The following is a 14,323-nucleotide window of genomic DNA, read 5'->3' as shown; positions in this document are numbered from 1 at the left end:
CAAGATTGGATCAGAAAAACTGCTACATCAACATTTTTCTGCAATTCGATGCAGATAAGAACAATAGGACCTTGTCTAAATCTATATATTCAGATTAATTGAAGTACGGTTATTCAATATGTGAAACCAGGTCTAAAAGAAAGAGTTGTGGAGTTTGCAGAAATTGGTGAATTTGAAAAAAGAAATTGTTGAAAGCATGATAAAATCTGGAGTTCTACTCTAATAAAAGGCAACACGCCTTTTCTCCAATAAATTTTCAACTAGTAAGAATTGCCTACAACAGAGCTAAAAGGGAAGGAAAAGAAGGGGGGGAAAAAGAGACATCTATCTGTCTACTGCTGTTAAAAGGGCATCTATCATGGTGCTGTTAAATCACTGGACTGTTTCTGCAGTGCTGGATTTACACAGGAAAATAAAGACGGCCTCTTATTCTTCAACTTTACTCCGAACAAGAAGGACCGCAGGGGAATTCTGGATCGAGGCCTTGTTGGTTGGTCTTTTAGCCCAAGTTCTTCATCCAGGTTTGACAGTGTGCTCCGGATCTCGTCTTGGAGTTTCCGGATACATTCAAAGCCTACTTCGAGTTCACCTGCTAGCTTATTATTCTCCTGCTTCATGTTTAAAATCTCACCTTGAAACTTTGCTGCTTGATAGGCATTCAGCACTGGATCATTCTCTTTAGACCCTGACCTTGATAATCGTGTTATGACGTCGAGAATATTAGAAAGAGATGATAACCTGTTCTGTAAGTCATCTTTCAGCACTGCATTATGGTCCAACCACAATGTCAACTCAGCTTGTATCTCTCTTAGATGCCTATAGATTGGGCGGATGCCTGATAGTAGCGACTGTGGTTGACCTGTTTCTTGCTTGCAGTCTTCCTTCACTTTGTTTATTTCAGCTTGTAGATCCTGAACAGAAGTTTGGAACTTATGCAGTTGATGAAATGAGGTGCTAAATCTGAGCCACAACTCAATGTTTTCCTCCAGCAGATCATCAATGTCCATCCGTACTTTCTCTTCAACAGTGGTGAAGGAGTGTGTTTCATCGACATCAGTAACTTCGATATCTCTGCTATCCTCCTTAATAACTGAGATCCTTGTGTCTTCTGGTGCAATGGAATGTGTAAGCGATTTATCTGAGAACTCTGGCAATGTTTTCTCTTCATAATGTCGAGATTGAACCTCAGCAGCTTGCGAGGTTGCTTCCTTTGGCATTTCATTGAAGTTTGTTGTTTCAACGCCTTTTGACTGAAGCGAGTTCAATCTATGCTGTAAGGACAGAATCTGTGCATCCTTCAAGGCATTAGCATTCTTTAGAACTTTCATCTGGACAACATATTGGAAGTGGCTCGCTCTCCTTTTCTTCTCCGCATCATTGAGCTTCATCTTCACGCCCTTGAAATTTCTAAGAACTGATGTGTACTCCTCAAGTAGTATCTTCTCTCTGTCATCATCCAGGCTGTTTAGGAACAGATCTCTCCAGTTTGGTTGGTCATCCTCTGTTTCAGATTCATGTTGTTCCATGTAAAGCCCATTGTGAACTGTCCTGAACACTTGCCTCCTTGAATCTTCACCATTCCCTGCAACCACTGCCATTAGCTTAATTAATATAGAAGTTGACAAAGAGAGATAGTATCTTCATAAACCTTAAGAGCGGAGGTACCTTGATCTAGGAGCTCATCTTTGTGTAGGTCATCTCTCTTATAATCACTTAAGACAGATGGAAGATTATCTAAAATACTTTCCCATTCTTCTAGCTCAATATCTGGGACGGGGCTCGGAATATCTTTCACTTGGACCTTTGCTGAATGAGTTTCAAGTTGGTTATGCCAATTGGATTGTAGAAAGCCACCATCTGTTTTTTCTTGAGTGAACTTGTGAGAGAATTCGTTGTTTTGCTCCTCTGACTTGATTTTATTCTTGAAATCCATCTTTCTTGAAAGATCGTCTGATTGCTTGCTGTCATTCAATTTGGAGAAGTTTTCTGTGGAAGATCCAACCGCGATATTGAGATGATGATCATCTCCTACCTTCTCTCTACCTTTCATCTGGATATTTTTAAGGTACTTCTGTGAATTGGAAGGATCATATTCCAGTTTCTCAAGCTGTATCTCCGTGTCTTCAAGGGAAGTTGAATCATGTTGAGAAGGATTCGTTGTATGAACAACTTCGTTGGATCCCCTTTCTGGAGTGCCATCTAGAGTTGCTCCAGATGGACTAACCTGCAATACATCATTGAAATAACTTTCTTGGTTGGAAGAATTTCTTCCCTCTTCGCTTGTAGAAGAAGCAAACTTGTCTGCAAAGTCAATTCTGCTTGCTTGCTGTTCATAGGATGAAGGCATAAACCGACTTTCATGTGGAGCATCCTTCACTGCATAGTTCGTAATGTCAGAAATGTAAAGAAAACTTCTACTTTACATTTGACAAAAAATGGAAAATCACCAGTCATACATGCAATATCTAAGCTTTACCTGCTAGAGCCTCCGTTCTCTCTTCTCTGATAGCTGAGGAATCATCTGAAATATGTGTGCGTTCACTTTCGTGAAATGCCTTCTCCTTCTTGATGTTGGTAGCATCCTTAGGAACATTTTCGAGGAGATCATACTGGTAATTTGGATGGTTGGATTTCTGAAAACTTCCTTCCTTACCTTCAGCGGGGATGTGTAAACGATCACTCTTCTCTGCATTAACTTTTGTGCCAGCTTGCTCTTCCATTCTCATATCTTTTCTGATGGCAGAGTCATTGTCTGAAACATGTAGATCAACTTCATCAGACCTCATTTCCATCTTAACCTCTGGGGAATCCCTCAACAGAGAATTTTGGTGGGTTTTATAAAGCTTTTCCTCTTTACCTTCAACAATGTGCAAATAATCACTCTTGTCTGCAGTATCTTTTGTCCTAGCTTGCTCTTCCTTCCTCACGTATGTGACCAAGTCATCACTTGAAGTACGAAATCTCTCGCTTTCATCAAATCCTCTCTCCATATTGACATGTGGAGAATCCCTTGATGTAGCTTCTTGGAAAAAGTCATTCAGGTGATTCTGATGGTTGGTTTTGTAAAGCTTTTCTTCTGTATCTTCGACAGAACAGGGAACATCGTCCCTTCTGTCTGCAAGATCATTGGGGCCCCTTTGCTCGACATTTTTCTTGGTTGGTGAGCCATGATCAGTAACATGCACTTGTTGACTTTTGTCGAACCCTTTTTCTATCTTAACATCTCCTGCATCCTTAACATGACTAATTTTGGTTAAGTCGTCATGGTCATTCTGAAGGTTGGATGCGGAAAGCTTTTCTGCTTCACCTTTGAAGGGAATGAGGTTATCCAAAATATCTCCTTTCTTTGCTTCCTCTCCCGTTCTGATCTCCGTTGAGATCATTGCATCATAACCAGGAGATCTGATGCATTCACTTCCTTTGGTATCCTTTTTCTGATTGACAGCTCCAGAACCGGGAAAATAACTTCTGTTTGAACTATCATTTGTCCCCCTTAGCTCGACCATTCCATCATTTCTTCTGGTGGCTGAACCATGATCTGTAACATGCCCATGTTGACTTTTGTCAAACCCTTTTTCTGTCCTAACATCCGCTGCATGTTCCACAGTACTTTTGATAAACTTGTCTTGGTCATTCTGAAGATCGGCCTTTGGAAACTTTTCTTCTTTACCTTCAAATGGTACGAGGTTATCCAAAATATCTTGTTCCTTTGCTTCTTCTCCAGATCTAGTTTGTTTTTTGATCATTGCATCATAACCAGAAGATTTGACATATTCAGTTCCTTCATAATAGTTTTTCTGATTGGTAGCAGAATCTTCAGATCGAAAACTATTATAGTTGTTACTTAAGTTGGAGTCCATATATGTATATTCAGCTTTTCCAGGATGATCTTGGTCTTCATATGTATCTGTCTGGCCCCTCACACGTACACCTTCTGATGCCACCAAATGTGGGGTAGTATTGGTCATCATCATCATCATCTCTTTGCCTGTCAACCCTGACCCCTGTCCATCTCGAGTATCATTGCTGAAGGGGCTTCCGACAAGGTTTTTCTTGTCAACTTCAAGACAACCCTCCTGTTCTTGCAAGACTTCTTTCTTCAGATCTTCCTTACTACTTATGCCTTTGGAGATATCTAGAACACTTGCTCCAGGAATGACTGCTTCAAGAACCTGAAACTGCTTTGCCTTATTGACACCAGAAACGCCCTGGTTAGCATCTAAAGTGCCAACCGTCTTTCCATCTCGAGTATCGTCCTTCGAGTGGCTTTCAACAAAGTTTTTCTGGTCAACTTCAGGACAATCCTCGTGTTCTCGTATGACTTCTTTCTTCAGACTTCCCTCAGTACTTACACCTTTGGAGATACCTAGAACATTTGTTCCAGGAACGATTGCTTCATGAACCTGAAACTGCTTGGCCTTATCAACACTAGAAGTGCTCTGGTTTGCTTTTAAATTGCCACCTGTCTGTCCATCTTGAGTATTGTTGCTCGAGTGGCTTTCAACTAAGTTTTTCTGGTCAACTTCAGGACAACCCTCCTGTTCTTCCAAGACTTCTTTCTTCAGACCTTCGTTACTACTAACACCTTTGGAGATACCTAGAACATTTGTTCCAGAAATGATTGCTTCATGAACCTGAAACTGCTTGGCCTTATCGACACCCGAAATGCCCTGGTCAGCTTCTAAAGTGCCACCCGTCATTCCATCTTGACTATCGTTGTTCGAGTGGCTTTCGACAAAGTTTTGCTGGTCAACTTCAAGACGACCCTCCTGTTCTACTTTTTTCTTCAGACCTTCCTTACTACTAACACCTCGGGAGATACCTAAAATATCTTTGGAGCTACCTATCACATTTTCTCCAGGTATGATTGCTTCATGAGCTTGAAACTGCTTTGCCTTATCGACTCCTGAATCGATTACTTTATTGGCAGACAAAGTATCTTTGACGTCTTCATCTTGCCTCTTGTTGTGCAATTTCTCAGAGATATCGTCAAAACTACATTGATTGGCATTGTGTTTGATGCTTTCATTGAGATTCTGAACTCTGAGAAGTTCTTCCTCCAGTTGTCTTATCCTCTTGCTCATGCTCTCTGAATCTTCAACCAAGTTCCCCTTCTCCTCTTCCACTTTTGTCAGATGTGAATGAAGTTCATTTGTCTCTGATCTTAATCTATTTACATAAGCATTCTGGGACGAAAGTGCGCTTTCCAAATTTATGACTTTATCAACAAGTTCATCAACTTTCTCTGCCAGATCAGACATGAAAGTATCAGAATTAGTTTCCAGCTCCTTATCTTTGGAATGCACTTTCTCTGGATTCAACTTCTTCAATTCCGAATCTGGATTTGAAGACTTGTTTACTTCAGAGAGGACTTGTGGATGGGGCAGGTTACTGACAAATTTTCCCTTTAGAGTCTCAAATTTTCCAAGGACCTCTAAAATCTTTTGATGCTCAGCTATGACATCTTCCACTGATTGCTTCTGTTTTTCCTGCAACTGAGCCAACGTATCTTGGCAAGAGTTCAGGGCTGTGGCTGTCATCAAAGACCGAGCTTCATCATCCTCGATCATCGTGCCAATACCAAACTCATCTTGCAAGCTGCTAACTTTTGCTTGCATCTCAGTGACCTTTTCTTCTATTCCCCAATACCTCGCTAGCCCATTTTCGTATGAGCTCTTGATGAACTCCTTCTCAGTCTGAAGTGCCAAAATATCCTTCTGAAGCTTATCGATTTCCTTGAGTGCCTCGGGTTTTTTCAAACCTGAACTTGGACGAGCAGCAGCAATTGCATCATCAACATTGAATTTTATTAGTCCTTTTTTTGACATTAACCTTGATGGTTTGGCGTTTCGTTTGGCAAAGGAAGGAACTTTTGGGAAACTTAACTTTGGTGCAGTTGGTAAGGTTTTGGAGGGCTCATTTGATTCCTTAGGAGGTCCTAATGATGCAAGAAATTGTTCTCCATCTTCATCTTCCATCGCGAGTTGAACTCTCTCGGGGTAAACAGTTGCAATTGTTCGGTTAGCAGTCTGAAGATCTTTGGATAAATGATCAAATCTCTCTGCCAAAGCTCTGTAACTCCGGAAAAAATCTTCCACGAAGTTCAAAATCTCAGGCCTTCTTCTGTAATACATCTCTGCCCGACTTGCAAATGATTCCCCCTCCTCGTCTATGATTTTGAGCACGTATTCAACCTTCTCCTCCATATCTGCAAATAACAGGCAAAATACAGTCAAACCTCTCTCTAATAGTGTCGTTTGTTCCGATAATTTTTGGCTGCTATACGAAATGTCGTTATAGAGAATATTATAATTAACATAACATGAAAGACCGGTTACACAGAAAACATGGATGTTATAGTGAAATGTTTATAGAGGATGTTTGCTATAAAGAGGTCCAACTGTAGTTAGGTTCTTTCTTTTTACTTCATTTCTTTCTCTCTGTTTAAGTAAAGTGTCACACATGTATGAGAACACTTTGGCATTTTCTTTTTTGATAATCAAGAAATCCTCTAGGGTCAATGGTGCATGATTCGAAACTCAAAACTCAGTGGATAATGGACCGCCCCTCTACTTTAGAATTTATAAGACAACAGAAGAAAGGAATGAATGTCAACTGTGAGTTATACTTTTATAGTGATCAAAGAACAATCCTTTGCCATCACAAATAGTGGTAAGTGTATACGGTAAAAATCGGACATATGTTAAAAACCGGTAAGACCAGAGATCGAAGGAAGAGAGGGAAGATCGTCATTTGGTCCGTTTGATCGTGGCCGTTAGTCCGTTTGGTCGTGGCCGTTAGTCCGTTTGATCGTGGTCGTTAGTCCGTTTGGTCGTGGCCGTTGGTCCGGGAGATCCGTTACGCGGTTGCCACGCGTCGATAATGTCCTGCCATGTTTAACTGCCAACCGTACGGGTGTCAGACCGTACGACCAACCTAATCCAACCTACTCCTTTTCAGAGGTTTTCTTTATTTTTTAGACACACTTGTTGTATGAAGCCCATGGGGCAACACTATAAATAGGGGTCGTTGCCTCACTTTTGAGGGGTTGGCTTCCTCATATCAAGAACATTTTGTACTAGAAAATATATACAAATCTATCTCTCAATATCAGATTTTGATCCGGATTCATTGTGTTCGTCTCTTAAATTTGTTCGATTAAGTGATACTCGTATATCAATAGATACATAAATCTATAGCGAATCTTTGATCATCATTATTTTCTTCATACCATATCCATACACATCTTTTTCCACCAAATAGATTGAGGCTTAACCACATATCCTATACCTACTCATAAATTTAATTGATTATTCAAAACTGGGGTAAACAGTAAGCTAAATGTATTTTGTATTAGCTAATGATGTTTAAGCTTAGGAATTAAACTTAAACTCAAGGCCTTGTCCAACTCTATATTTGTTAATGAGTTTAGGTTATGTACACTAGACATAATATTTTTGCACCATCAGGTTAAATTACATGTAGTAACTAATTACACCAAACATTATTTGATATCCCGGAAACTAACTTGCCTAACAAGGTAAGTCTGACAACATTCCAGTGCTTTTTGTTTCATGGCTCATTAGGACTACAAGCATCTGCATTGTGCCTATACAATAAAAGACACTAGTACTAGTTCAACATTCTGTTATTTTCTTGATAAGTAACCTGTTTTTGGCACGGTGATTGAATTTGACAAGTTTGAAAATCTCAAAATGTTTGTTATTCTGTTATAAAGATTGCATCATAAGAAGAAATGGATAATAAAGAACTGACCTTGGAGGTTTTGATCCAGCCATTTTGACTGTTTTGTTCTAATATGGCTAGCCCACCACCATGAATATGCATTTCTTGCTGCTCTGTGCAACATTTTTTCCCTTTTTGGGCTCACTACAAAACTACTTATTTTTCTTCATTGCACATAAGTTGTCACAACACATTGCTTATCACCATCTGGCAGAAGAGATGAGATCCACCATAGACAAAAAAAAAAAAGGCTATATGATTATTAGGAATCTGTATTCTTGAGAGGGGAAAAACTTCAGAAGAATGTGCATGATGTTGAGCAAAATGGATGGGAAACATACTGGGTCAAAGAAGGGTGTTGGATATTTTACATATAAGCACAAGTGTAGGAGCCCCATTAACTAACTAACCAATTGGCAATTCAAATAAATAAATAAATAAAAATAAAAAATTCCTGGATCTGCCAGGTTGTTTAACATTATGGCTTGCATGTCCTTCCCTCTTCTTCTTCTTCTTCTTTTCTTTTTTCTTTCTTTGTTTTTTGGTCTTTTAAGGTGAGGGGTGTAATGGTTTGACTTTCTCCTATTCTTTAAATTTTTTTTGTCACCGTGGCTACATCTGTTTACTTTTTTATTTGTTGGATGTGGGGAAAACATTACATTATTATGTGGTTTATTAATGTACAATATGGTATGGTACAGTATGGTGTTGTATTATATTGTACTGTATTAATGAACATAATGTTTGGATAGACTGTATCGTTTGTTGTGGTTTAATAACATTTGTATTGTTTGGTTTGATTGTATAGTACTGTATAATAACTTGTGAGTTTACTAGAACACCTTTAACTCTTAATTAGAAATTAGTTTATATATATTAATAAAACTCAAGTAACGAATAAAAGAGGAACTTTAAAAAATAAGTAGAGAGTGAGTGGGGGTGGTGGAGGGGTGGGTGGTGTGAGGTGGGTGGTTGTGGGATGAGGTTAGGGGTGGGTTTAGGTGGTGGTGAGGGGCAGTGGGTGGTTGTCGGATGAGCATGGGGGTAGTGGGTGGTAGGGTGGGGGTGAGTGGTTGTGGGGGTAGGGTTGGGTGGTGGTGAGGGGTAGTGGGTGGTGGAGAGGGGTAGTGGGTGGTGGAGGGGTGGGTGATAGCGCGAGGGTGGTGTGCGGGGTGCGTGGTAGGGTGGGGGTGAGTGGTAGGGTGGGGGTGGGGTGGATGGTGGAGGGTGGGATATAATGGGGAAATGAATACGTAACCACGGAAAAATCACCAAATCTGTGGTTACAAAAATTTGGACTTTTCATGGTTATATAACCAGGGGATGAACCACGGGTTTACAACACCATACCACATAATTTTAAGAACAATAGAAACAAACATGATTTCAAATAAAACCATACATTAATGAACCACGGGAAACCACCATCCAAACAGGGGAGAAATCTTCTAGTAATATTTTGTCTTAATTCGGATATCGATTTTTAAAATAAAATTTACATAATAAGAGATAAAAAAAAGTACTATAAACTACAATATTTCATAATTAAAACAATTAAAAATATATGAAAAGATCATTGTAAAAGATAAATTGTTCGACTATCAAATAGTACAATGTTATTTAAAATAGAAAGGAGTAAATACTATAGTTTCTTCTAGATTTCTTTTTCCTTTTAGCTGTCGAGGTTCTTTTATTTTCTATTTGTTAACTTCCACTAGTACAGGTATCAGATAACTTTTGGGTATCAAGATTTTGGCAGATAGAAAGTTATTACCTTCCGCCAGCACATAAGTCAAATAAACTCTGGACATCAAGGCTTTGGCAGATTGCATAACGTTTTTGTTTTTTTGTTATAACTCAAACTCGGATCTCTCATTATTTTCACCCATTTTATAAATTGTTAGATCACTCCTTGGATGCAACTCGTCCCCTCTTTTACTCTTTAGAATTATAAAAAATGAATCTCTTTTCCCACCCATTTTGTATTCATTTTCCTCTCTTCCTTTCTGAGTATTAGTTGCAAGTAGCTTTGTTGAGAAGGGAAAAAAAATCATTTTACAAGAGGGTTCCATTTTGTTAATCTTAATCCTTCATTTCTATTATTTACTTAATAATAGCAAGAAGAAGATGGTTTTAGATTGTCTGCAACGTGGCTATCATAAGAAGATGCTGAGAAGAATACAAAACCTCACGGGGAATACATCTACAAAATCATAGTATCATTCCAAAAAATCAATACAATCTTGGATTAAGATCATCCTACACATGATTCCAGACAAGCTAAGATCACATATATATTTAAAAAGATGTGTTGTTGAGACAAAGAGAAAACGAACACGAACAAAAACACTAGGTGATTTCTCCAACTGTTCGAGTCTTGGTAGACAGAGTTACTCGATTCTTATACTAGTAGGAGATAACAAGTACCCCAAGAAACGAGTCGAGGTGCAAGCAACTTGGCCCGGACACCACAGTTATAAGAAAAATGGACATGACATACTTGAGATACAAAGTAATCAAATACTATCCCAAGCTTTTTAACAAAGAAGACATAAGTTGGTTTTCTACCAACTCTTGGTTAAACTACTCAAAAGCATGTTCATTGTTAGAGAAAATTTAAAGTAACTAGTACAGATTTTGCTCAAGTCCTCATTCATTGAGCTCCTCAATATATTGGCTTGAAAATGACTAAAGTTTCTTTCCATTTCCTTTCAGTCATTTCTATCCGACACCTTCAAACCAATCAATAGGTTTATTAGAGTAATAGGCTAACAGCATGGCCTTTAACAACAGAAACATTGAACAACAGGAAAGAAAAATATCACCATTAAACAGCAGAGGCATATTATTGCAACTAATGCTATCAGAGGTTTACAACTATTTACAGTACTTATGAAGGTTATCAAACTATAAACATATTTACAGCTAGATGGACATATTTACATATTTACAGATATTTACATCAAAGAATGATAAAAGCATCCAGTCTCCTTCCAGTCTCTGTCATTGAAAATTTACACCAATGTTCACGAAGAAGCATGCAAGTCGAGGTCACATCTTCAGAGCCAATTATGGAGAACAGATATACAAGAAACCATATCGTTTTTTTTTTTCTTTTTTAGATGCGTCAAGTGGATAGAAGCAGCATCATATCTCTATCCTCTGCTGTTTCTTCTCCTCAAATTTTAATGTCCTTCAAACCCAATATTCTTTCTACAAACACATTATTTCCAGACATTTTTTTTCTTTTTAGGGTCATATCTGAAATTTCTACAGAGTTCATATCTAAGCGTGTAATGAGTAACAAAACAGCTCAAGTTTGATCTACCGCAACAAAGAATCAGGAGGAGCAGCAGTAGTAATCAGCACCATAGGCGCTGCTAGATTTCAGTGATTCCTCAGAGATGAGACCCAGTGCTCCATGTATTTCTTATTCTCTGCAAGTAAAATCGAAAAATAAGATGCCTAAATCATACAAAGTACAGAGCTAAGAACTGTGTGACGAAAAGGGAAAGCTGAAGATAATTTACTCTTTATAGATCTCCTTTTCTTTTTTCCTTTCTCTAATTCAATGCATTATTGATAACTTTATGTTCAATCAGATAGAAACTAAAAAGTCAAAGGAATGTTTTTTCCAAATTAGAATATGTGTAATAGCTAAAGAACAATGTTGTAGAAAAGATTAGGACTCTCTGATAACAGCAAAGTTAAAATCTTTTATGATCAACAACAGCAAATTTCATGCAAATCTATGCACCAACTATCAATAACAAAAGACATGGTGCTAAATTCCTCTTAACTTCAAGTGATGTAGGACAAGAACAAGATCTTAGTTACATAGAACGTAGAGTATATAGTGCAAGAAGAGTTCAAGAGCAAGAAATTTTACGCTGAGAGATGCTCCTTGAAAATTACAAGGGAAAAGGTTCCATTTCTAATGTTGATTGGCCACGACACTCTTTTCGTTTTTATTACACTAGTTACCATTACCACCTCTGGAAAAAAAAAAGGGGGACGGGACAAAGAATTTCAGCCTAGTTTTAGTGGATTACGAAACCCTATAGTCAACAAGATGATCATTTAATAAAATAACCTCGACAAAAGCTACCTCATTAAGTCACCAACTAACTGAAGGAAGCTTTTGGAAATTAAGGCAGTGGATTTGGACTTTTGGAGGAGATCTGATAGTGTACTAGTTTTAATTGGGAGGAGGAAAAATTCACCTGTATATGCTTGAAGCAAGATTGTAACTTTTAATCAAGCTTTTAAGTCTCCTTTAAGCGTGAAGTCTAAATTGGAAGAAGTAAATAAAACAAAACTAGCAAATATGGGACCATTCCAATTTTCAAAAGCCTCAACCCTAATGACCTAATCTCATGTTACTTACGGAAAAAAAAAAATGACGAAAATTTAGCATGAGGAACCAGTAAGTCCTTGATTCATATAGCGAAAAGTAATGGTATATATCCTCATCATCCATGGAACCTTTCAATGAATGGAGCCTATGTGACTACTTTACAAAAGCAGCAAATCTGTATGAACATCAATAATTATGTTTCTTTTTTAGAATACCTTAATGGCCTAATTTGACAGCAATAAATGATTAACCCAAGTGAAGCCCTTTATAAGGTCTTTAATAGTAAGGTGTTTAATAATCTTTGAAAGTCATTGCTAAAGCTTCCGTGCCATCCAAGAGATACAAACAACATTAGAAAGCATATTCAAATATCAAGAACATAACAGCAAGAGAATCTTACCAGTAGCATATATATCCTTCAAATTTCCCATGGCTTGCAGGAACTTGTCTTGTGCATTTTGTTCCACATTTACACAACCATAGCCATAGCACGGAACAAGCACAGCAAAACTATCATCTAAATCATCATCATCACTATGGAATCCAGGTCCATGAGGCTCCAACCATCCAACAGACCAATCCGAATCATCAGACTCAGACCCCGAAACACATCCACCATCTGATGGCACAATAACAATATCATATTCCCTGTCAATCTTTCGTTCCTCACGACTCTGCCACTTTCTCTTAACCCTTCTAGATGAGGAAGCCATGTTCCTCCGGTCAAGAGGGAACTTCAAAGTATCAGATTCCCACAATACCGAATCAGGCGATGAATTTAAAGAAGAACCATTGGAGATTTTGGGTTCTTGATGCTTTCCACTCCAAAGCAACCATGACAAGGGGGTAAATGTCAAAGCCATATCTTCCTAAATGTATCAGGGTTATGAAACCTCAATGAAGATGGAAAACTAAATGAGTGCTTTGTTCCTGTTCCAAGAAAGATAGGTTTAGAAAAATGAACACAATGAAAATGATAGCTAACAAACATCAAGACAGGCATGTTGTGCTTAAACCAAATCAAGAAAAGGGATGGAAAATAGATTGTCCATTATTATTAATTTAATAGACTAAAATCCAGAAACCTGGAACCCCAAATAAAAAGGGATCTTCTTCCATTGAATCTGGCCTATAATGTTTCCATTATTCAAGTACAAGGTGAGACATCAGCACGTTTTCTAAAATATATAAAAAATACCAACATAATTCAAATTCTTCTCATTTATATTAGCAATTAAATCAGTCTCAACTTTCAAAGCATGTTCAAGTTCAAATTTAAACCAAAGGTAAATAATTTAACAGCTAATGAAAACCCCACAAAAATAGGTAACAAAAAGAAAAAAGAACAACAAACATTTGACCCTGAAAAATAGCTGAATCTAGCTCAATTATGGGGAATATACAACCTAACGTTTAAGGAAATAAAAATCAAATAATTACAGCTTTCCAAATACCTCCTCATAAATAAAGAGAACCATAAAATGTTTTTTTTTTTTTTAATTAAACAAATATCTAGATAATAACCACAAAAAAGGCAACTTTTTGAGATTTCCAATATGGTTATCTCAGAAAGAAACCTTAAAACTTTCCTTGTCCATCAAACTTGGAACATTAATAAAAGATTCAGTCACAAGGAACAAGAAAACCCCATAAAAAGGGTACACAAATGTAAATACTTTCAGCTAATGTATAATATACCTTGTAAACTCAAAAATAAAACCAAAACTTGTGCAAACCCAAAATTTACATCAAGAATTCAAAACCCCATTTCCTCTTTTTTTTTTTCTTCTCTTTAATCTGAAAAATATAAAAAATTAGAGAGACAAGAGGTTTTTGTAAGGCAGTTTATAATAATTCAACCACCGAACAAAAAACATAGATTTAAAAAGCAACTATAAAGAACAGCTAAAAAACACAAGAGCTGAGGAGAGAATTTATCCTCTCCTTTGAGGTATACGCAAAGATGATGGATTTGATATTCTGTTGGCTTGTAAATATGGTAATGAGGGTATATATGGAATTTTGTGAATATTTGGGGGTGTTGTTTTGATATGATTGGTGATTAGTAGTTTATTAAGATAATGTTATTTAGGAAATGGGTTGCCAGGTCAGATAATCGTGCCAGAGTGACAGTGGGCCCAGGGAAAATAGATAACGTGGCTGGTGCTATATCCAGTTAATTTCGTGTTTGTATAGTTCAAGTAAATGCTTTTTCTAGGG

The 14,323-nt window shown here is 37.6% G+C and overlaps 2 protein-coding genes across 2 annotated transcripts; both read right to left on the bottom strand.

The window, feature by feature from the left end:
- Nucleotides 1–152: 152 nt before the first annotated feature.
- On the bottom strand, nucleotides 153–6,876 carry LOC132627630 (uncharacterized). Its single transcript, XM_060343079.1, has 3 exons — nucleotides 2,477–6,876; nucleotides 1,666–2,376; nucleotides 153–1,582 (listed from the first exon to the last, which is right to left on the bottom strand). The coding sequence occupies exons 1-3, from the start codon at nucleotides 6,204–6,206 to the stop codon at nucleotides 357–359; spliced, it is 5,667 nt and encodes a 1,888-aa protein (XP_060199062.1). The 5' UTR covers nucleotides 6,207–6,876; the 3' UTR covers nucleotides 153–356.
- Nucleotides 6,877–10,567: 3,691 nt separating this feature from the next.
- On the bottom strand, nucleotides 10,568–14,072 carry LOC132627629 (uncharacterized). The gene is made up of 3 exons (XM_060343078.1): nucleotides 13,802–14,072; nucleotides 12,504–13,033; nucleotides 10,568–11,183 (listed from the first exon to the last, which is right to left on the bottom strand). The coding sequence occupies exons 2-3, from the start codon at nucleotides 12,964–12,966 to the stop codon at nucleotides 11,134–11,136; spliced, it is 513 nt and encodes a 170-aa protein (XP_060199061.1). The 5' UTR covers nucleotides 12,967–13,033; nucleotides 13,802–14,072; the 3' UTR covers nucleotides 10,568–11,133.
- Between the last annotated feature and the right edge of the window lie 251 nt (nucleotides 14,073–14,323).

The sequence above is a fragment of the Lycium barbarum genome, chromosome 2 (assembly GCF_019175385.1).
Source record: "Lycium barbarum isolate Lr01 chromosome 2, ASM1917538v2, whole genome shotgun sequence".
NCBI lineage: Eukaryota > Viridiplantae > Streptophyta > Magnoliopsida > Solanales > Solanaceae > Lycium > Lycium barbarum.
This window is presented reverse-complemented; position numbering and strand designations above follow the sequence as displayed.

Bases quoted from the DNA above. Each gene is read 5' to 3' on its own strand.
- LOC132627630 (XM_060343079.1), bottom strand. From the start codon at position 6,206: ATGGAGGAGAAGGTTGAATACGTGCTCAAAATCATAGACGAGGAGGGG. The intron at 2,377-2,476 runs GTAAAGCTTAGA...CGAACTATGCAG, and splicing joins GAGAACGGAGGCTCTAGCAG to TGAAGGATGCTCCACATGAA. The intron at 1,583-1,665 runs GTACCTCCGCTC...CAGTGGTTGCAG, and splicing joins AGATGAGCTCCTAGATCAAG to GGAATGGTGAAGATTCAAGG.
- LOC132627629 (XM_060343078.1), bottom strand. From the start codon at position 12,966: ATGGCTTTGACATTTACCCCCTTGTCATGGTTGCTTTGGAGTGGAAAG. The intron at 11,184-12,503 runs GTAAGATTCTCT...TTTTACTTGCAG, and splicing joins GAAGGATATATATGCTACTG to AGAATAAGAAATACATGGAG.